Source organism: Oncorhynchus nerka, linkage group LG25 (assembly GCF_034236695.1).
Source record: "Oncorhynchus nerka isolate Pitt River linkage group LG25, Oner_Uvic_2.0, whole genome shotgun sequence".
In the NCBI taxonomy this organism is placed as follows: domain Eukaryota; kingdom Metazoa; phylum Chordata; class Actinopteri; order Salmoniformes; family Salmonidae; genus Oncorhynchus; species Oncorhynchus nerka.
This window is the reverse complement of record NC_088420.1, coordinates 15,402,445-15,424,496: the sequence shown is the minus strand read 5'-3', so window position 1 is coordinate 15,424,496 and position 22,052 is coordinate 15,402,445. Positions and strand designations below refer to the sequence as shown.

Sequence of the window (22,052 nt, the reverse complement as noted above, 5' to 3'; positions counted from 1 at the left end):
CAGAGGAGAGAGTTAGCTTTAGCAGTGCGGAGCGCCTCCGTGATACAGAGAAGAGCAGTCTCAGTTGAATGACTAGTCTTGAAACCTGACTGATTTGGATCAAGAAGGTCATTCTGAGAGAGATAGCGGGAGAGCTGGCCAAGGACGGCACGTTCAAGCGTTTTGGAGAGAAAAGAAAGAAGGGATACTGGTCTGTAGTTGTTGACATCGGAGGGATCGAGTGTAGGTTTTTTTCAGAAGGGGTGCAACTCTCGCTCTCTTGAAGACGGAAGGGACGTAGCCAGCGGTCAGGGATGAGTTGATGAGCGAGGTGAGGTAAGGAGAAGGTCTCCGGAAATGGTCTGGAGAAGAGAGGAGGGGATAGGGTCAAGCGGGCAGGTTGTTGGGCGGCCGGCCGTCACAAGACACGAGATTTCATCTGGAGAGAGAGGGGAGAAAGAGGTCAGAGCACAGGGTAGGGCAGTGTGAGCAGAACCAGCGGTATCGTTTGACTTAGCAAACGAGGATCGGATGTCGTCGACCTTCTTTTCAAAATGGTTGACGAAGTCATCTGCAGAGAGGGAGGAGGGGGGAGGGGAGGAGGATTCAGGAGGGAGGAGAAGGTGGCAAAGAGCTTCCTAGGGTTAGAGGCAGATGCTTGGAATTTAGAGTGGTAGAAAGTGGCTTTAGCAGCAGAGACAGAAGAGGAAAATGTAGAGAGGAGGGAGTGAAAGGATGCCAGGTCCGCAGGGAGGCGAGTTTTCCTCCATTTCCGCTCGGCTGCCCGGAGCCCTGTTCTGTGAGCTCGCAATGAGTCGTCTAGCCACGGAGCGGGAGGGAGGACCGAGCCGGCCTGGAGGATAGGGGACATAGAGAGTCAAAGGATGCAGAAAGGGAGGAGAGGAGGGTTGAGGAGGCAGAATCAGGAGATAGGTTGGAGAAGGTTTGAGCAGAGGGAAGAGATGATAGGATGGAAGAGGAGAGAGTAGCGGGGGAGAGAGAGCGAAGGTTGGGACGGCGCGATACCATCCGAGTAGGGGCAGTGTGGGAAGTGTTGGATGAGAGCGAGAGGGAAAAGGATACAAGGTAGTGGTCGGAGACTTGGAGGGGAGTTGCAGTGAGGTTAGTGGAAGAACAGCATCTAGTAAAGATGAGGTCGAGCGTATTGCCTGCCTTGTGAGTAGGGGGAGGTGAGAGGGTGAGGTCAAAAGAGGAGAGGAGTGGAAAGAAGGAGGCAGAGAGGAATGAGTCAAAGGTAGACGTGGGGAGGTTAAAGTCGTCCAGAACTGTGAGAGGTGAGCCGTCCTCAGGAAAGGAGCTTATCAAGGCATCAAGCTCATTGATGAACTCTCCGAGGGAACCTGGAGGGCGATAAATGATAAGGATGTTAAGCTTGAAAGGGCTGGTAACTGTGACAGCATGGAATTCAAAGGAGGCGATAGACAGATGGGTAAGGGGAGAAAGAGAGAATGACCACTTGGGAGAGATGAGGATCCCGGTGCCACCACCCCGCTGACCAGAAGCTCTCGGGGTGTGTGAGAACACGTGGGCGGACGAAGAGAGAGCAGTAGGAGTAGCAGTGTTATCTGTGGTGATCCATGTTTCCGTCAGTGCCAAGAAGTCGAGGGACTGGAGGGAGGCATAGACTGAGATGAACTCTGCCTTGTTGGCCGCAGATCGGCAGTTCCAGAGGCTACCGGAGACCTGGAACTCCACGTGGGTCGTGCGCGCTGGGACCACCAGATTAGGGTGGCCGCGGCCACGCGGTGTGGAGCGTTTGTATGGTCTGTGCAGAGAGGAGAGAACAGGGATAGACAGACACATAGTTGACAGGCTACAGAAGAGGCTACGCTAATGCAAAGGAGATTGGAATGACAAGTGGACTACACGTCTCGAATGTTCAGAAAGTTAAGCTTACGTAGCAAGAATCTTATTGACTAAAATGATTAAAATGATACAGTACTGCTGAAGTAGGCTAGCTGGCAGTGGCTGCGTTGTTGACTTTGTAGGCTAGCTGGCAGTGGCTGCGTTGTTGGCACTACACTAATCAAGTCGTTCCGTTGAGTGTGATAGTTTCTACAGTGGTGCTATTCGGGGGCTAGCTGGCTAGCTAGCAGTGTTGATTACGTTACGTTGCGTTAAAAGAACGACAATAGCTGGCTAGCTAACCTAGAAAATCGCTCTAGACTACACAATTATCTTTGATACAAAGACGGCTATGTAGCTAGCTATGTAGCTAGCTACGATCAAACAAATCAAACCGTTGTACTGTAATGAAATGAAATGAAAATGTGATACTACCTGTGGAGCGAATGCGACCGGGTTGTTGAGTGAGGAAGTTCTATTCGGTAGACGTTGGCTAGCTGTTGGCTAGCTAGCAGTGTCTCCTACGTTAAGGACGACAAATAGCTGGCTAGCTAACCTCGGTAAATTAAGATAATCACTCTAAGACTACACACTCTAAACTACACAATTATCTTGGATACGAAGACAGCAAAGACAACTATGTAGCTAGCTAACACTACACTAATCAAGTCGTTCAGTTGAGTGTAATAGTTTTTACAGTGCTGCTATTCGGAAGACGGTGGACGTTTGCTAGCTGGCTAGCTGCTGGGCAATTAGCAGTGTAGACTACGTTAGGACGACGAAATACGACAATTACGCAATTATCTTTGATACAAAGACGGCTATGTAGCTAGCTAAGAAGAAATTGCTAAGATTAGACAAATCAAACCGTTGTACTATAATGAAATGTAATGAAATGTAATGAAAAGTTATACTACCTGCAGACCGAAGCGCTCGGATGGACCGCTCGCTCCAACCCGGAAGTGAAACTGATCTCTGGAGAAACCTGTAAATAGCTGTGCAGCAACGCTCCCTATCTAACCTGACAGAGCTGGAGAGGATCTGCAGAGAAGTATGGTAGAAAGTCTTCAGATACAGGTGTGCCAAGCTTTTAGCGTCATACCCAAGAAGACTCGAGGCTGTAATTGCTAACAAAGGTGCTTCAACAAAGTACTGAGTAAAGGGTCTGAATACTTATGTAAATGTGAAGTTTATTTTTAATACATTTGCAAAAATGTCTACATCTGTTTTTGCTTGGTCATTATGGGGTATTGTATTGTGTGTATATTTATGAGGGTGAAAAATATATGTAATACCTTTTAGAATAAGGCTATAATGTAACAAAATGTGGAAAAAGTCAAGGGATCTGAATATTTTCCGAATGCACTGTATACCTGATAACCCGAATCGGATCCTGTCCTCAATTGAAGCCATTTTCTTTCCTCTGGAAAATGTGCTACTCGCTATTCTCAGTAGGGTTGTACCGTCAGTGTTTACATGGAACTATAATATTCACTGAGAAAGACTCTAGTGACTCTTACTCCCACCAGAGAGTTCTGTCTGACCGATCGTTCGCATCTCCTCCTATAGATGCTGGGACATCAATGAGGACTCCCCCTATTGGTGGATCGTAAAAGGGCCAATTGTTGTTTCTATCGGGGTGAGTAGACCCTACAGGGGTGCAGTCATACACAATGTGTCATATTTTAAAGGGAGATACTTACTCATTATAGGCCATTTATATCATGGCATTGTTAAATACTCCTTTCTGACTAGCTTGAAGGGCATTCTAGAGTACACATTATTTAAAGTGGAACTTAAAGCATTAACTACTTTGCAGATATTAAACAAACAAACAATCATAATATCAGTCAAAAATATATAATTCCCAGTTTATGCCTCAAAACCAACTTTAAGAGGTTATAAAAATAGGTTATATTTCACAAATTCCATGACGTACAGTAAGACATTGTTGGCAGAATAGATGGATGCAGTTCAATGCATAATTAATATAATTCACCAATACATTTCTTTGTAGTCCCAAAAATATCAGGTTGCAAATCACAGCTGTCCTGGTACATTGTTTGCTGCCTCCATTCAGGATGCACTGGTTCAGTTTCAATGACTCAATATTTTGAACAGAAACGTACAAATGTAACTAAAGGCTGGGAATGTCAATACAATCCAACCGAATAGGACACACAAGGCCTGCGGGCCGAATAGGACACACAAGGTCTGCGGGCCGAATAGGACACACAAGGCCTGCGGACCGAATAGGACACGCAAGGCCTGCGGGCCGAATAGGACACGCAAGGCCTGCGGGCCGAATAGGACACACAAGGTCTGCGGGCCGAATAGGACACACAAGGCCTGCCGGCCGAATAGGACACACAAGGCCTGCGGGCCGAATAGGACACACAAGGCCTGCGGGCCGAATAGGACACACAAGGCCTGCGGGCCGAATAGGACACACAAGGTCTGCGGGCCGAATAGGACACACAAGGCCTGCGGGCCGAATAGGACACACAAGGTCTGCGGGCCGAATAGGACACACAAGGCCTGCGGGCTGAATAGGACAGTATAAATGAGTCAACAGTTGAGTCATCTAGTAATTACAGCCTGATGTGCTTGCATCAGTGTATTCAAATTCAATTGTGCTGCTTTCGTGTGTCCCATTTACAGCACACAGTGGAGGGAAAGTGTACAGACTCATGCCACAGTCCTAGCTAGGCTACTGAAATGTTGTAGTCTTGAGAATGAATAACTAAAAAACTAAACCTGCAACAAAACACCATGAATAGGCCTATGACAGCAACATTTGAGCAGTAGCCTAGGCTAGCTATTCAACTACAATACATTGAGTGCACCATATAGCAATGTTGCATTCACCCGCACAAGTTCAGTGTTGCCAACTAATTTTCAGGGTAAGTTGCTAGAGGCAGGTTGATTTGTTGCTATAAGTTGCTAAATTACATTGTGATGTCATTGCGTGATAACGTAAAACTGCGTAGAATACATAATAACGTTACTCAAATTGACTGGCCATCTCTGCAAAAAATATGATTTGACATTTGTTCAGGTACAGACTCCCACTCTTTTCTGTACTTCTGGCTGTACAATTTTGATTGAGACATGTTGATTGATGTTGAAAGTTCTGTTCAATATCAAACATTAGTGACCAACTATAATCATTGGGTTTGGCTCATTGAACCCGTACTACTGTTGCCGCAGTCAGCCAACAATGATTTGCAATTTGCTGAAATTGCTGCTGGCCTGCTGCTGCCTGGGCACGAGCTGAGCGCCTGCTGCTGACATCACTCACAATGCACTTTTGCAGCCAGGCACATGTGTTGTGACTGACTGTGTGACAGAGAAAATCGCTTTTGTGTCATTTAGAGGGAAAATGCGTGCATTTTAACATTTGAGTCACCTTTCAAAAGTTGCTAAAAGTTCCAAATACATTTTTTAAAGTAGCTAAATTTGTTGCTAGGTGCTGTTTGAAAAAATAAAAAAAAGAGTTGCCAGCGTAGTCTGAAAAGTTGCTAAATCTAGCAACAAAATTGCTAAGTTGGCATCACTGCCAGTGATACTGTACATGCAGTGCAATTGAAAAAATATTACATGTTTAAAATGTTACAATGACCTATAGCTACGTTTTTGTTATTTGGAGTTAAATACTTTCGGATTAGTGTCGCAGCATATTATGCACATCTGCAAGCATCAAATCAAATTTTATTTGTCACATGCGCCGGATACAACAGGTAGACCTTACAGTGAAATAGCAGCAAATGTTGGACAAATCTTATATCTCTTTTGTTTTAATGTTACAATGCTATATACAGCATCCTATGTACATAAGTGGACATTATAAAGGGTGAATTTGTTGTGTTTTATCTATATGGCCCGTGAGCTGATTGAGTTTGACACCCCTGTGCTAGCATATCTATTTATCTATCTATTTAACAAGCTAAATAAATTTGCTAACTAGCTAGTTATGCTAAACTTGAACGACTGTTATCCACAGTTAGCATGTCTCTTAGTTGTCAATCAAATATATTTGTCATTGACCAAATGGACGGGCAGGCAGGTAAGTTCCCATTCAGTTGTCAAAACGTGGGTTGGGACAAGCATGCATGGGTAGACAAGCTGCAGAAGGGCGAGCAGGCTACTCTTCCACATCGTTTATCAGTGCAATTTTGACGCCCAACTAGCTGAAAAAGTTTGACAGGGTTTATCTAATGTTACCTCGTTAGATTTGAGCTAATCTCGCTCTGGCAAGCGTTGGTTGTTTTTGTTGTTGATGTGCATAAGCAACTGAGGGAGAGAGAGTTTACATTCTCATTGTTGTTTATTTAATAGAACTGTAAAGTTCCCAAATGTAAGAGGGATCCCTTCCTATTTACATATTTGCAGAAATCCATTCAGGTGTATTTTGTGGCTTTTGGCAAATGGGTTCTAATGATCTAAAGTCACACTGTTGCTACTGCCTGTAAACACACTTCAGTTCAAATTGAATGATGTCAGGCCCCTGTGGCAAATGGCTAATTTGCATATAGGCCTACTGTAGCTCTGATTGGCTATAGCGCACCGGTCTGTGTAGACATATGTTTTTTTAGGTTTCATTTACAGTACTGCAGTATTTTTATTTTTTTGACCTTTATTTAACCAGTTAGGCCAGGTGAGAACAAGTTCTCATTTATAACTGCGACCAGGCCAAGATAAACACAAAGCAGTGCGACAAAAAACAACGACACAGAGTTACACATGGGATAAACAAACGTACAATCACACAATAGGAAAATCTGTATGCAGTGTGTGCAAATGACGTAAGGAGGTAAGGCAATAAATAGGCCAATAGTGGCAAAGTAATTACAATTTAGCAATTTACACTGGAGTGATATACAGTGCCTTGCGAAAGTATTCGGCCCCCTTGAACTTTGCGACCTTTTGCCACATTTCAGGCTTCAAACATAAAGATATAAAACTGTATTTTTTTGTGAAGAATCAACAACAAGTGGGACACAATCATGAAGTGGAACGACATTTATTGGATATTTCAAACTTTTTTAACAAATCAAAACTGAAAAATTGGGCGTGCAAAATTATTCAGCCCCTTTACTTTCAGTGCAGCACACTCTCTCCAGAAGTTCAGTGAGGATCTCTGAATGATCCAATGTTGATCCAATGTTGACCTAAATGACTAATGACTAATGATGATACAATACAATCCACCTGTGTGTAATCAAGTCTCCGTATAAATGCACCTGCACTGTGATAGTCTCAGAGGTCCGTTAAAAGCGCAGAGAGCATCATGAAGAACAAGGACCACACCAGGCAGGTCCGAGATACTGTTGTGAAGAAGTTTAAAGCCGGATTTGGATACAAAAAGATTTCCCAAGCTTTAAACATCCCAAGGAGCACTGTGCAAGCGATAATATTGAAATGGAAGGAGTATCAGACCACTGCAAATCTACCAAGACCTGGCCATCCCTCTAAACTTTCAGCTCATACAAGGAGAAGACTGATCAGAGATGCAGCCAAGAGGCCCATGATCACTCTGGATGAACTGCAGAGATCTACAGCTGAGGTGGGAGACTCTGTCCATAGGACAACAATCAGTTGTATATTGCACGAATCTGGCCTTTATGGAAGAGTGGCAAGAAGAAAGCCATTTCTTAAAGATATCCATAAAAAGTGTCGTTTAAAGTTTGCCACAAGCCACCTGGGAGACACACCAAACATGTGGAAGAAGGTGCTCTGGTCAGATGAAACCAAAATTGAACTTTTTGGCAACAATGCAAAACGTTATGTTTGGCGTAAAAGCAACACAGCTCATCACCCTTAACACACCATCCCCACTGTCAAACATGGTGGTGGCAGCATCATGGTTTGGGCCTGCTTTTCTTCAGCAGGGACAGGGAAGATGGTTAAAATTGATGGGAAGATGGATGGAGCCAAATACAGGACCATTCTGGAAGAAAACCTGATGGAGTCTGCAAAAGACCTGAGACTGGGACGGAGATTTGTCTTCCAACAAGACAATGATCCAAAACATAAAGCAAAATCTACAATGGAATGGTTCAAAAATAAACATATCCAGGTGTTAGAATGGCCAAGTCAAAGTCCAGACCTGAATCCAATCGAGAATCTGTGGAAAGAACTGAAAACTGCTGTTCACAAATGCTCTCCATCCAACCTCACTGAGCTCGAGCTGTTTTCCAAGGAGGAATGGGAAAAAATTTCAGTCTCTCGATGTGCAAAACTGATAGAGACATACCCCAAGCGACTTACAGCTGTAATCGCAGCAAAAGGTGGCGCTACAAAGTATTAACTTAAAGGGGCTGAATAATTTTGCACGCCCAATTTTTCAGTTTTTGATTTGTTAAAAAAGTTTGAAATATCCAATAAATGTCGTTCCACTTCATGATTGTGTCCCACTTGTTGTTGATTCTTCACAAAAAAATACAGTTTTATATATTTATGTTTGAAGCCTGAAATGTGGCAAAAGGTCACAAAGTTCAAGGGGGCCGAATACTTTCGCAAGGCACTGTATGTGCAGATGAGGATGTGCAAGTAGAAATACTGGTGTGCAAAAGAGCAGAAAAACAAAAACAAATATGGGGATGAGGTAGGTAGTTGGTTATTTACAGATGGGCTGTGTACAGCTGCAGCGACCGGTAAGCTGCTCAGACAGCTCTCTGTGCCACTCTGTTCATATGATTCTAGTTTGGGTAAAGTCTCTGTGCCACTCTGTTCATATGATTCTAGTTTGGGTAAAGTCTCTGTGCCACTCTGTTCATATGATTCTAGTTTGGGTAAAGTCTCTGTGCCACTCTGTTCATATGATTCTAGTTTGGGTAAAGTCTCTGTGCCACTCTGTTCATATGATTCTAGTTTGGGGAACAGAAAACTGTATTGAGATCAAATGTTTAATTGATGAGAAAATGTGCAGAATGTCGGACAAAATCCATCTCACGCCATCTTCTCCCACTGCCGGCCAATGGGCTTCCTCTCGCTACCATATTTGGTAGTGAGTGGAAACGCCAAGCGGATGCTTCACGTTCATACATCCAGTGAAATATCCGTCTCATTGTGCTGTGGTTCCACTCAGGTGGCGCGTCGTGGAACACCTTCCATGTCACTCATTATTTTCCATAGAATGCATAGCCTTATGCCTTTACTTATGTGACAGGGAACTTGTGATTGTTTTTTGCCTACTTTTAAAGAAAGTTAATGCTTTATTCTGATATTTCTCCATTGATCTCTGTCAATTCTAGGCAGCGAAAATTGTCCTGAATCCATACCAAGTACAGATTGGTTTTCCTGTTGCCATGGCAATGCAAGTTGCAACTCAGAAAAGGAGGAATATTGTTTAGTTTAATTTATTGAATCCCCTTGGGAAGATTGTCTCCATGTTGTGTTACTGTAAAGCACTCAGACACTGTGGGTAAAAAAGGGCTTTATAAAATGATTGATACAATTTTTATTAAATCAACAGGTCAATTTCATCCTCTTTCTGAACATCATCAAAATCCTGATACAGAAACTGAACCCTCGTCTGATCCAGTTCAATAACTCTGACAACTACAGGTGAGGTATTTTTCTTCCATTCAATGATACAAGAATGGATCGATATGGGGGAGATGATTTGATTGGGCAGTTCCAATGGGAAGTTACTGTCTGGAAAAGACAGGAAGAGACAATTATAGGATACAATCTAGATTATATCTACTGTTCCATCTATTATGATGTCTGTCTGCAACAGATAAATGGGAGATCTGAGTGAAGTCAACTTTCCAAGTTTCCATTTTGAGGAGAGAGCCAGAGTCACCATAATCACTGACTGACTTAGTATTCTGAGTACCTTATGCAATGCAGAAGTAGATAATGAAGGTTGTTGCTCAGGCACATTCTGGGGTCACTGAAGTTCAGTCCATTTAGCCTACAAAGGGAAGCACAGCCGCGAGCTGCCCAGTGACACGAGCCTGCCAGGCGAGCTAATAATATGCTCGCTTCAAGGCAAGTATGCAAGCATGCATGAGAGCATCAGCAGTTCCGGACGACTGTGTGATCACGCTCTCCGTAGCCGATGTGAGTAAGACATTTAAACAGGTCAACATTCACAAGGCCACAGGGCCAGACGGATTACCAGGTCGTGTACTGCGAGCATGCGCTGACCATTTGGCAGGTGTCTTCACTGACATTTTCAACCTCTCCCTGTCCGAGTCTGTAATACCAACAGGTTTCAAGCAGACCACCATAGTGTTCTTGGGTACAGGGACTTAGGCAACCTGCCTAAATGACTCCATATGCACTCACCCCCAGGTGGTAAGGGTAGGTAATGACACATCCACCACGCTGATCCTCAACACAGGGGCCCCTGAGGGGTGCGTGCTCAGTCCCCTCCTGTACTCCCTGATCACTCATGACTGCACGGCCAGGCACGGCTCCAACACTATCATCAAGTTTACCGATGACACATCAGTGGCAGGCCTGATCACCAACAACGAGGAGACAGCCTATAGGAAGGAGGTCAGAGACCTGGTCGTGTGGTGCAAGGACAACAACCTCTCCCTCAATGTGATCAAGACAAAGGAAATGATTGTGGACTACAGGAAAAGGAGGTCCGAGCACGCCCCCATTCTCATCGACGGGGCTGTAGTGGAGCAGGTTGATAACTTCAAGTTCCATGGTGTCCACATCACCAACAAACTAACATGGTCCAAGCACACCAAGACAGTCGTGAAGAGGGCACGACAAAACCTATTCCCCCTCAGGAGACTGAAAAGATTTGGCATGGGTCCTCAGATCCTCAAAAGGTTCTACAGCTGCACCATCGAGAGCATCCTAACTGGTTGCATCACTGCCTGGTATGGCAACTGCTCAGCCTCCGACCACAGGGCACTAAACAGGGTAGTGTGTACGGCCCAGTACATCACTGGGTCCAAGCTTCCCGCCATCCAGCACCTCTATACCAGGCGGTATCAGAGGAAGGCCCAAAAAATTGTCAAAGACACCAGCCACCCTAGTCAAAGACTGCTCTCTGTTACCACACGGCAAGCGGTACCAGAGCGCCAAGTCTAGGTCCAAAAGGCTTAACAGCTACTATCCCAAAGTGTTACCCAGACCCCTCTTTTACGCTGCTACTGCTGCTCTCTGTTTATCATCTATGCATGGTCACATTATCTCTACCTACATGTACATTACATCAACTAACCGGTGCCCTCGCACACTGACTCTGTACCGGTACCCTCTGTATATAGCCTCCACATTGACTCTGTACCGGTACCCTCTGTATATAGCCTCCACATTGACTCTGTACTGGTACCCTCTGTATATAGCCTCCACATTGTCTCTGTATCGGTAACCCCTGTATATAGCCTCCACATTGTCTCTGTACCGGTACCCCCTGTATATAGCCTCCACATTGACTCTGTACCGGTACCCTCTGTATATAGCCTCCACATTGACTCTGTACTGGTACCCCCTGTATACAGTCTCCACATTGACTCTGTACTGGTACCCTCTGTATATAGCCTCCACATTGTCTCTGTATCGGTAACCCCTGTATATAGCCTCCACATTGTCTCTGTACCGGTACCCCCTGTATATAGCCTCCACATTGTCTCTGTACCGGTACCCTCTGTATATAGCCTCCACATTGACTCTGTACTGGTACCCTCTGTATATAGTCTCCACATTGACTCTGTACTGGTACCCTCTGTATATAGCCTCCACATTGACTCTGTACCGGTACCCTCTGTATATAGCCTCCACATTAACTCTGTATCGGTACCCTCTGTATATAGCCTCCACATTGACTCTGTATCGGTACCCTCTGTATATAGCCTCCACATTGACTCTGTATCGGTACCCTCTGTATAAAGCCTCCACATTAACTCTGTATCGGTACCCTCTGTATATAGCCTCCACATTGACTCTGTACCGGTACCCTCTGTATATAGCCTCCACATTGACTCTGTACCGGTACCCTCTGTATATAGCCTCCACATTGACTCTGTATCGGTACCCTCTGTATATAGCCTCCACATTGACTCTGTACCGGTACCCTCTGTATATAGCCTCCACATTGACTCTGTATCGGTACCCTCTGTATAAAGCCTCCACATTAACTCTGTATCGGTACCCTCTGTATATAGCCTCCACATTAACTCTGTATCGGTACCCTCTGTATAAAGCCTCCACATTGTCTCTGTATCGGTACCCTCTGTATATAGCCTCCACATTGACTCTGTATCGGTACCCTCTGTATAAAGCCTCCACATTAACTCTGTATCGGTACCCTCTGTATAAAGCCTCCACATTGACTCTGTATCGGTACCCTCTGTATATAGCCTCCACATTAACTCTGTATCGGTACCCTCTGTATAAAGCCTCCACATTGTCTCTGTATCGGTACCCTCTGTATATAGCCTCCACATTGACTCTGTACCGGTACCCCCTGTATATAGCCTCCACATTGACTCTGTACCGGTACCCTCTGTATATAGCCTCCACATTGACTCTGTACCGGTACCCTCTGTATAAAGCCTCCACATTGTCTCTGTATCGGTACCCTCTGTATATAGCCTCCACATTGACTCTGTATCGGTACCCTCTGTATAAAGCCTCCACATTAACTCTGTATCGGTACCCTCTGTATAAAGCCTCCACATTGACTCTGTATCGGTACCCTCTGTATATAGCCTCCACATTAACTCTGTATCGGTACCCTCTGTATAAAGCCTCCACATTGTCTCTGTATCGGTACCCTCTGTATATAGCCTCCACATTGACTCTGTACCGGTACCCCTGTATATAGCCTCCACATTGACTCTGTACCGGTACCCTCTGTATATAGCCTCCACATTGACTCTGTACCGGTACCCTCTGTATAAAGCCTCCACATTGTCTCTGTATCGGTACCCTCTGTATATAGCCTCCACATTGACTCTGTATCGGTACCCTCTGTATATAGCCTCCACACTGACTCTGTACCGGTACCCTCTGTATATAGCCTCCACATTGACTCTGTACCGGTACCCTCTGTATAAAGCCTCCACATTGACTCTGTACCGGTACCCCCTGTATATAGCCTCCACATTGACTCTGTACCGGTACCCTCTGTATATAGCCTCCACATTGACTCTGTACCGGTACCCTCTGTATAAAGCCTCACATTGTCTCTGTATCGGTACCCTCTGTATATAGCCTCCACATTGACTCTGTATCGGTACCCTCTGTATATAGCCTCCACATTGACTCTGTATCGGTACCCTCTGTATATAGCCTCCACACTGACTCTGTACTGGTACCCTCTGTATATAGCCTCCACATTGACTCTGTATCGGTACCCTCTGTATATAGCCTCCACATTGTCTCTGTATCGGTACCCCTCTGTATATAGCCTCCACATTGACTCTGTATCGGTACCCCTCTGTATATAGCCTCCACATTGACTCTGTATCGGTACCCTCTGTATATAGCCTCCACACTGACTCTGTACTGGTACCCTCTGTATATAGCCTCCACATTGACTCTGTATCGGTACCCTCTGTATATAGCCTCCACATTGACTCTGTATCGGTACCCTCTGTATATAGCCTCCACACTGACTCTGTAGCGGTACCCTCTGTATATAGTCTCTACATTGTCTCTGTACCGGTACCCTCTGTATATAGTCTCTACATTGTCTCTGTATCGGTACCCTCTGTATAAAGCCTCCACATTGACTCTGTAGCGGTACCCTCTGTATATAGTCTCTACATTGTCTCTGTAGCGGTACCCTCTGTATATAGTCTCTACATTGTCTCTGTACCGGTACCCTCTGTATATAGTCTCCACACTGACTCTGTACCGGTACCCCCTGTATATAGTCTCCACACTGACTCTGTATCGGTACCCTCTGTATAAAGCCTCCACATTGACTCTGTATCGGTACCCTCTGTATATAGCCTCCACATTAACTCTGTATCGGTACCCTCTGTATAAAGCCTCCACATTGTCTCTGTATCGGTACCCTCTGTATATAGCCTCCACATTGACTCTGTACCGGTACCCCCTGTATATAGCCTCCACATTGACTCTGTACCGGTACCCTCTGTATATAGCCTCCACATTGACTCTGTACCGGTACCCTCTGTATAAAGCCTCCACATTGTCTCTGTATCGGTACCCTCTGTATATAGCCTCCACATTGACTCTGTATCGGTACCCTCTGTATAAAGCCTCCACATTAACTCTGTATCGGTACCCTCTGTATAAAGCCTCCACATTGACTCTGTATCGGTACCCTCTGTATATAGCCTCCACATTAACTCTGTATCGGTACCCTCTGTATAAAGCCTCCACATTGTCTCTGTATCGGTACCCTCTGTATATAGCCTCCACATTGACTCTGTACCGGTACCCCCTGTATATAGCCTCCACATTGACTCTGTACCGGTACCCCCTCTGTATATAGCCTCCACATTGACTCTGTACCGGTACCTCTGTATAAAGCCTCCACATTGTCTCTGTACCGGTACCCTCTGTATATAGCCTCCACATTGACTCTGTACCGGTACCCTCTGTATAAAGCCTCCACATTGACTCTGTACCGGTACCCTCTGTATATAGCCTCCACATTGACTCTGTACCGGTACCCTCTGTATAAAGCCTCCACATTGTCTCTGTATCGGTACCCTCTGTATATAGCCTCCACATTGACTCTGTATCGGTACCCTCTGTATATAGCCTCCACACTGACTCTGTACCGGTACCCTCTGTATATAGCCTCCACATTGACTCTGTACCGGTACCCTCTGTATAAAGCCTCCACATTGACTCTGTATCGGTACCCTCTGTATAAAGCCTCCACATTGACTCTGTACCGGTACCCCCTGTATATAGCCTCCACATTGACTCTGTACCGGTACCCTCTGTATATAGCCTCCACATTGACTCTGTACCGGTACCCTCTGTATAAAGCCTCCACATTGTCTCTGTATCGGTACCCTCTGTATATAGCCTCCACATTGACTCTGTATCGGTACCCTCTGTATATAGCCTCCACATTGACTCTGTATCGGTACCCTCTGTATATAGCCTCCACACTGACTCTGTACTGGTACCCTCTGTATATAGCCTCCACATTGACTCTGTATCGGTACCCTCTGTATATAGCCTCCACATTGTCTCTGTATCGGTACCCTCTGTATATAGCCTCCACATTGACTCTGTATCGGTACCCTCTGTATATAGCCTCCACATTGACTCTGTATCGGTACCCCTCTGTATATAGCCTCCACATTGACTCTGTACTGGTACCCTCTGTATATAGCCTCCACATTGACTCTGTATCGGTACCCTCTGTATATAGCCTCCACATTGACTCTGTATCGGTACCCTCTGTATATAGCCTCCACACTGACTCTGTAGCGGTACCCTCTGTATATAGTCTCTACATTGTCTCTGTAGCGGTACCCTCTGTATATAGTCTCTACATTGTCTCTGTATCGGTACCCTCTGTATAAAGCCTCCACATTGACTCTGTAGCGGTACCCTCTGTATATAGTCTCTACATTGTCTCTGTAGCGGTACCCTCTGTATATAGTCTCTACATTGTCTCTGTACCGGTACCCTCTGTATATAGTCTCCACACTGACTCTGTACCGGTACCCCCTGTATATAGTCTCCACACTGACTCTGTACTGGTACCCCCTGTATATAGCCTCCACATTGACTCTGTACCGGTACCCTCTGTATATAGCCTCCACATTGACTCTGTACCGGTACCCTCTGTATATAGCCTCCACATTGACTCTGTACCGGTACCCTCTGTATATAGCCTCCACATTGACTCTGTACTGGTACCCTCTGTATATAGCCTCCACATTGACTCTGTACTGGTACCCCCTGTATATAGCCTCCACATTGACTCTGTACCGGTACCCTCTGTATATAGCCTCCACATTGACTCTGTACCGGTACCCCCTGTATATAGCCTCCACATTGACTCTGTACCGGTACCCCCTGTATATAGCCTCCACATTGACTCTGTATCGGTACCCCCTGTATATAGCCTCCACATTGACTCTGTATCGGTACCCTCTGTATATAGCCTCCACATTGACTCTGTACTGGTACCCCCTGTATATAGCCTCCACATTGACTCTGTACCGGTACCCTCTGTATATAGCCTCCACATTGACTCTGTATCGGTACCCTCTGTATATAGCCTCCACATTGACTCTGTATCGGTACCCTCTGTATATAGCCTCCACATTGACTCTGTATCGGTACCCCCTGTATATAGCCTCCACATTGACTCTGTACCGGTACCCCCTGTATATAGCCTCCACATTGACTCTGTACCGGTACCCCCTGTATATAGCCTCCACATTGACTCTGTACCGGTACCCCCTGTATATAGCCTCCACATTGACTCTGTACTGGTACCCTCTGTATATAGCCTCCACATTGACTCTGTACTGGTACCCCCTGTATATAGCCTCCACATTGACTCTGTACTGGTACCCTCTGTATATAGTCTCCACACTGACTCTGTACTGGTACCCTCTGTATATAGCCTCCACATTGACTCTGTACTGGTACCCCCTGTATATAGCCTCCACATTGACTCTGTACCGGTACCCCCTGTATATAGCCTCCACATTGACTCTGTACCGGTACCCCCTGTATATAGCCTCCACATTGACTCTGTACCGGTACCCCCTGTATATAGCCTCCACATTGTCTCTGTACTGGTACCCCCTGTATAAAGCCTCCACATTGACTCTGTACCGGTACCCTCTGTATAAAGCCTCCACATTGTCTCTGTACCGGTACCCTCTGTATAAAGCCTCCACATTGACTCTGTACCGGTACCCTCTGTATAAAGCCTCCACATTGTCTCTGTATCGGTACCCTCTGTATATAGCCTCCACATTGACTCTGTATCGGTACCCTCTGTATATAGCCTCCACATTGACTCTGTATCGGTACCCTCTGTATATAGCCTCCACACTGACTCTGTACTGGTACCCTCTGTATATAGCCTCCACATTGACTCTGTATCGGTACCCTCTGTATATAGCCTCCACATTGTCTCTGTATCGGTACCCTCTGTATATAGCCTCCACATTGACTCTGTATCGGTACCCTCTGTATATAGCCTCCACATTGACTCTGTATCGGTACCCTCTGTATATAGCCTCCACACTGACTCTGTACTGGTACCCTCTGTATATAGCCTCCACATTGACTCTGTATCGGTACCCTCTGTATATAGCCTCCACATTGACTCTGTATCGGTACCCTCTGTATATAGCCTCCACACTGACTCTGTAGCGGTACCCTCTGTATATAGTCTCTACATTGTCTCTGTAGCGGTACCCTCTGTATATAGTCTCTACATTGTCTCTGTATCGGTACCCTCTGTATAAAGCCTCCACATTGACTCTGTAGCGGTACCCTCTGTATATAGTCTCTACATTGTCTCTGTAGCGGTACCCTCTGTATATAGTCTCTACATTGTCTCTGTACCGGTACCCTCTGTATATAGTCTCCACACTGACTCTGTACCGGTACCCCCTGTATATAGTCTCCACACTGACTCTGTACTGGTACCCCCTGTATATAGCCTCCACATTGACTCTGTACCGGTACCCTCTGTATATAGCCTCCACATTGACTCTGTACCGGTACCCTCTGTATATAGCCTCCACATTGACTCTGTACCGGTACCCTCTGTATATAGCCTCCACATTGACTCTGTACTGGTACCCTCTGTATATAGCCTCCACATTGACTCTGTACTGGTACCCCCTGTATATAGCCTCCACATTGACTCTGTACCGGTACCCTCTGTATATAGCCTCCACATTGACTCTGTACCGGTACCCCCTGTATATAGCCTCCACATTGACTCTGTACCGGTACCCCCTGTATATAGCCTCCACATTGACTCTGTATCGGTACCCCCTGTATATAGCCTCCACATTGACTCTGTATCGGTACCCTCTGTATATAGCCTCCACATTGACTCTGTACTGGTACCCCCTGTATATAGCCTCCACATTGACTCTGTACCGGTACCCTCTGTATATAGCCTCCACATTGACTCTGTATCGGTACCCTCTGTATATAGCCTCCACATTGACTCTGTATCGGTACCCTCTGTATATAGCCTCCACATTGACTCTGTATCGGTACCCCCTGTATATAGCCTCCACATTGACTCTGTACCGGTACCCCCTGTATATAGCCTCCACATTGACTCTGTGCCGGTACCCCCTGTATATAGCCTCCACATTGACTCTGTACCGGTACCCCCTGTATATAGCCTCCACATTGACTCTGTACTGGTACCCTCTGTATATAGCCTCCACATTGACTCTGTACTGGTACCCCTGTATATAGCCTCCACATTGACTCTGTACTGGTACCCTCTGTATATAGTCTCCACACTGACTCTGTACTGGTACCCTCTGTATATAGCCTCCACATTGACTCTGTACTGGTACCCCCTGTATATAGCCTCCACATTGACTCTGTACCGGTACCCCCTGTATATAGCCTCCACATTGACTCTGTACCGGTACCCCCTGTATATAGCCTCCACATTGACTCTGTACCGGTACCCTCTGTATATAGCCTCCACATTGTCTCTGTACTGGTACCCCATCTATATAGCCTCCACATTGACTCTGTACTGGTACCCTCTGTATATAGTCTCCACACTGACTCTGTACTGGTACCCCCTGTATATAGCCTCCACATTGACTCTGTACCGGTACCCCCTGTATATAGCCTCCACATTGACTCTGTACTGGTACCCTCTGTATATAGCCTCCACATTGACTCTGTACTGGTACCCCCTGTATATAGCCTCCACATTGACTCTGTACTGGTACCCTCTGTATATAGTCTCCACACTGACTCTGTACTGGTACCCTCTGTATATAGCCTCCACATTGACTCTGTACTGGTACCCCCTGTATATAGCCTCCACATTGACTCTGTACCGGTACCCCCTGTATATAGCCTCCACATTGACTCTGTACCGGTACCCCCTGTATATAGCCTCCACATTGACTCTGTACCGGTACCCTCTGTATATAGCCTCCACATTGACTCTGTACTGGTACCCTCTGTATATAGTCTCCACACTGACTCTGTACTGGTACCCTCTGTATATAGCCTCCACATTGACTCTGTACTGGTACCCCCTGTATATAGCCTCCACATTGACTCTGTACCGGTACCCCCTGTATATAGCCTCCACATTGACTCTGTACCGGTACCCTCTGTATATAGCCTCCACATTGTCTCTGTACTGGTACCCTCTGTATATAGCCTCCACATTGACTCTGTACCGGTACCCTCTGTATATAGCCTCCACATTGACTCTGTACTGGTACCCTCTGTATATAGTCTCCACACTGACTCTGTACTGGTACCCTCTGTATATAGCCTCCACATTGACTCTGTACTGGTACCCCCTGTATATAGCCTCCACATTGACTCTGTACCGGTACCCCCTGTATATAGCCTCCACATTGACTCTGTACCGGTACCCTCTGTATATAGCCTCCACATTGACTCTGTACCGGTACCCTCTGTATATAGCCTCCATATTGTCTCTGTACTGGTACCCCCTGTATATAGCCTCCACATTGACTCTGTACCGGTACCCCCTGTATATAGCCTCCACATTGTCTCTGTACCGGTACCCCCTGTATATAGCCTCCACATTGTCTCTGTACTGGTACCCCCTGTATATAGCCTCCACATTGTCTCTGTACTGGTACCCCCTGTATATAGCCTCCACATTGACTCTGTACCGGTACCCTCTGTATATAACCTCCACATTGACTCTGTACCGGTACTCCCTGTATATAGCCTCCACATTGACTCTGTACCGGTACCCTCTGTATATAGCCTCCATATTGTCTCTGTACTGGTACCCCCTGTATATAGCCTCCACATTGACTCTGTACCGGTACCCCCTGTATATAGCCTCCACATTGTCTCTGTACCGGTACCCCCTGTATATAGCCTCCACATTGTCTCTGTACTGGTACCCCCTGTATATAGCCTCCACATTGTCTCTGTACTGGTACCCCCTGTATATAGCCTCCACATTGTCTCTGTACTGGTACCCCCTGTATATAGCCTCCACATTGACTCTGTACTGGTACCCCCTGTATATAGCCTCCACATTGACTCTGTACTGGTACCCCCTGTATATAGCCTCCACATTGTCTCTGTACTGGTACCCCCTGTATATAGCCTCCACATTGTCTCTGTACTGGTACCCCCTGTATATAGCCTCCACATTGACTCTGTACTGGTACCCCCTGTATATAGCCTCCACATTGTCTCTGTACTGGTACCCCCTGTATATAGCCTCCACATTGTCTCTGTACCGGTACCCTCTGTATATAGCCTCCACATTGACTCTGTATCGGTACCCTCTGTATAAAGCCTCCACATTAACTCTGTATCGGTACCCTCTGTATATAGCCTCCACATTGACTCTGTACCGGTACCCTCTGTATATAGCCTCCACATTGACTCTGTACCGGTACCCTCTGTATATAGCCTCCACATTGACTCTGTATCGGTACCCTCTGTATATAGCCTCCACATTGACTCTGTACCGGTACCCTCTGTATATAGCCTCCACATTGACTCTGTATCGGTACCCTCTGTATAAAGCCTCCACATTAACTCTGTATCGGTACCCTCTGTATATAGCCTCCACATTAACTCTGTATCGGTACCCTCTGTATAAAGCCTCCACATTGTCTCTGTATCGGTACCCTCTGTATATAGCCTCCACATTGACTCTGTATCGGTACCCTCTGTATAAAGCCTCCACATTAACTCTGTATCGGTACCCTCTGTATAAAGCCTCCACATTGACTCTGTATCGGTACCCTCTGTATATAGCCTCCACATTAACTCTGTATCGGTACCCTCTGTATAAAGCCTCCACATTGTCTCTGTATCGGTACCCTCTGTATATAGCCTCCACATTGACTCTGTACCGGTACCCCCTGTATATAGCCTCCACATTGACTCTGTACGGTACCCTCTGTATATAGCCTCCACATTGACTCTGTACCGGTACCCTCTGTATAAAGCCTCCACATTGTCTCTGTATCGGTACCCTCTGTATATAGCCTCCACATTGACTCTGTATCGGTACCCTCTGTATAAAGCCTCCACATTAACTCTGTATCGGTACCCTCTGTATAAAGCCTCCACATTGACTCTGTATCGGTACCCTCTGTATATAGCCTCCACATTAACTCTGTATCGGTACCCTCTGTATAAAGCCTCCACATTGTCTCTGTATCGGTACCCTCTGTATATAGCCTCCACATTGACTCTGTACCGGTACCCCCTGTATATAGCCTCCACATTGACTCTGTACCGGTACCCTCTGTATATAGCCTCCACATTGACTCTGTACCGGTACCCTCTGTATAAAGCCTCCACATTGTCTCTGTATCGGTACCCTCTGTATATAGCCTCCACATTGACTCTGTATCGGTACCCTCTGTATATAGCCTCCACACTGACTCTGTACCGGTACCCTCTGTATATAGCCTCCACATTGACTCTGTACCGGTACCCTCTGTATAAAGCCTCCACATTGACTCTGTACCGGTACCCCCTGTATATAGCCTCCACATTGACTCTGTACCGGTACCCTCTGTATATAGCCTCCACATTGACTCTGTACCGGTACCCTCTGTATAAAGCCTCCACATTGTCTCTGTATCGGTACCCTCTGTATATAGCCTCCACATTGACTCTGTATCGGTACCCTCTGTATATAGCCTCCACATTGACTCTGTATCGGTACCCTCTGTATATAGCCTCCACACTGACTCTGTACTGGTACCCTCTGTATATAGCCTCCACATTGACTCTGTATCGGTACCCTCTGTATATAGCCTCCACATTGTCTCTGTATCGGTACCCTCTGTATATAGCCTCCACATTGACTCTGTATCGGTACCCTCTGTATATAGCCTCCACATTGACTCTGTATCGGTACCCTCTGTATATAGCCTCCACACTGACTCTGTACTGGTACCCTCTGTATATAGCCTCCACATTGACTCTGTATCGGTACCCTCTGTATATAGCCTCCACATTGACTCTGTATCGGTACCCTCTGTATATAGCCTCCACACTGACTCTGTAGCGGTACCCTCTGTATATAGTCTCTA

At 46.0% G+C, this 22,052-nt stretch overlaps 1 protein-coding gene across 1 annotated transcript in view; it reads left to right on the top strand.

Moving 5' to 3' along the window:
- The window catches only part of ghrhrl (growth hormone releasing hormone receptor, like), a 67,948-nt gene that overhangs the window by 25,981 nt on the left and 19,915 nt on the right, over positions 1-22,052 (top strand). The window contains exons 9-10 of the mRNA XM_065009921.1: positions 3,415-3,484; positions 9,323-9,414. Coding sequence (XP_064865993.1) covers positions 3,415-3,484; positions 9,323-9,414 — 162 coding nt within the window. The remainder of the gene's footprint in view (positions 1-3,414; positions 3,485-9,322; positions 9,415-22,052) is intronic.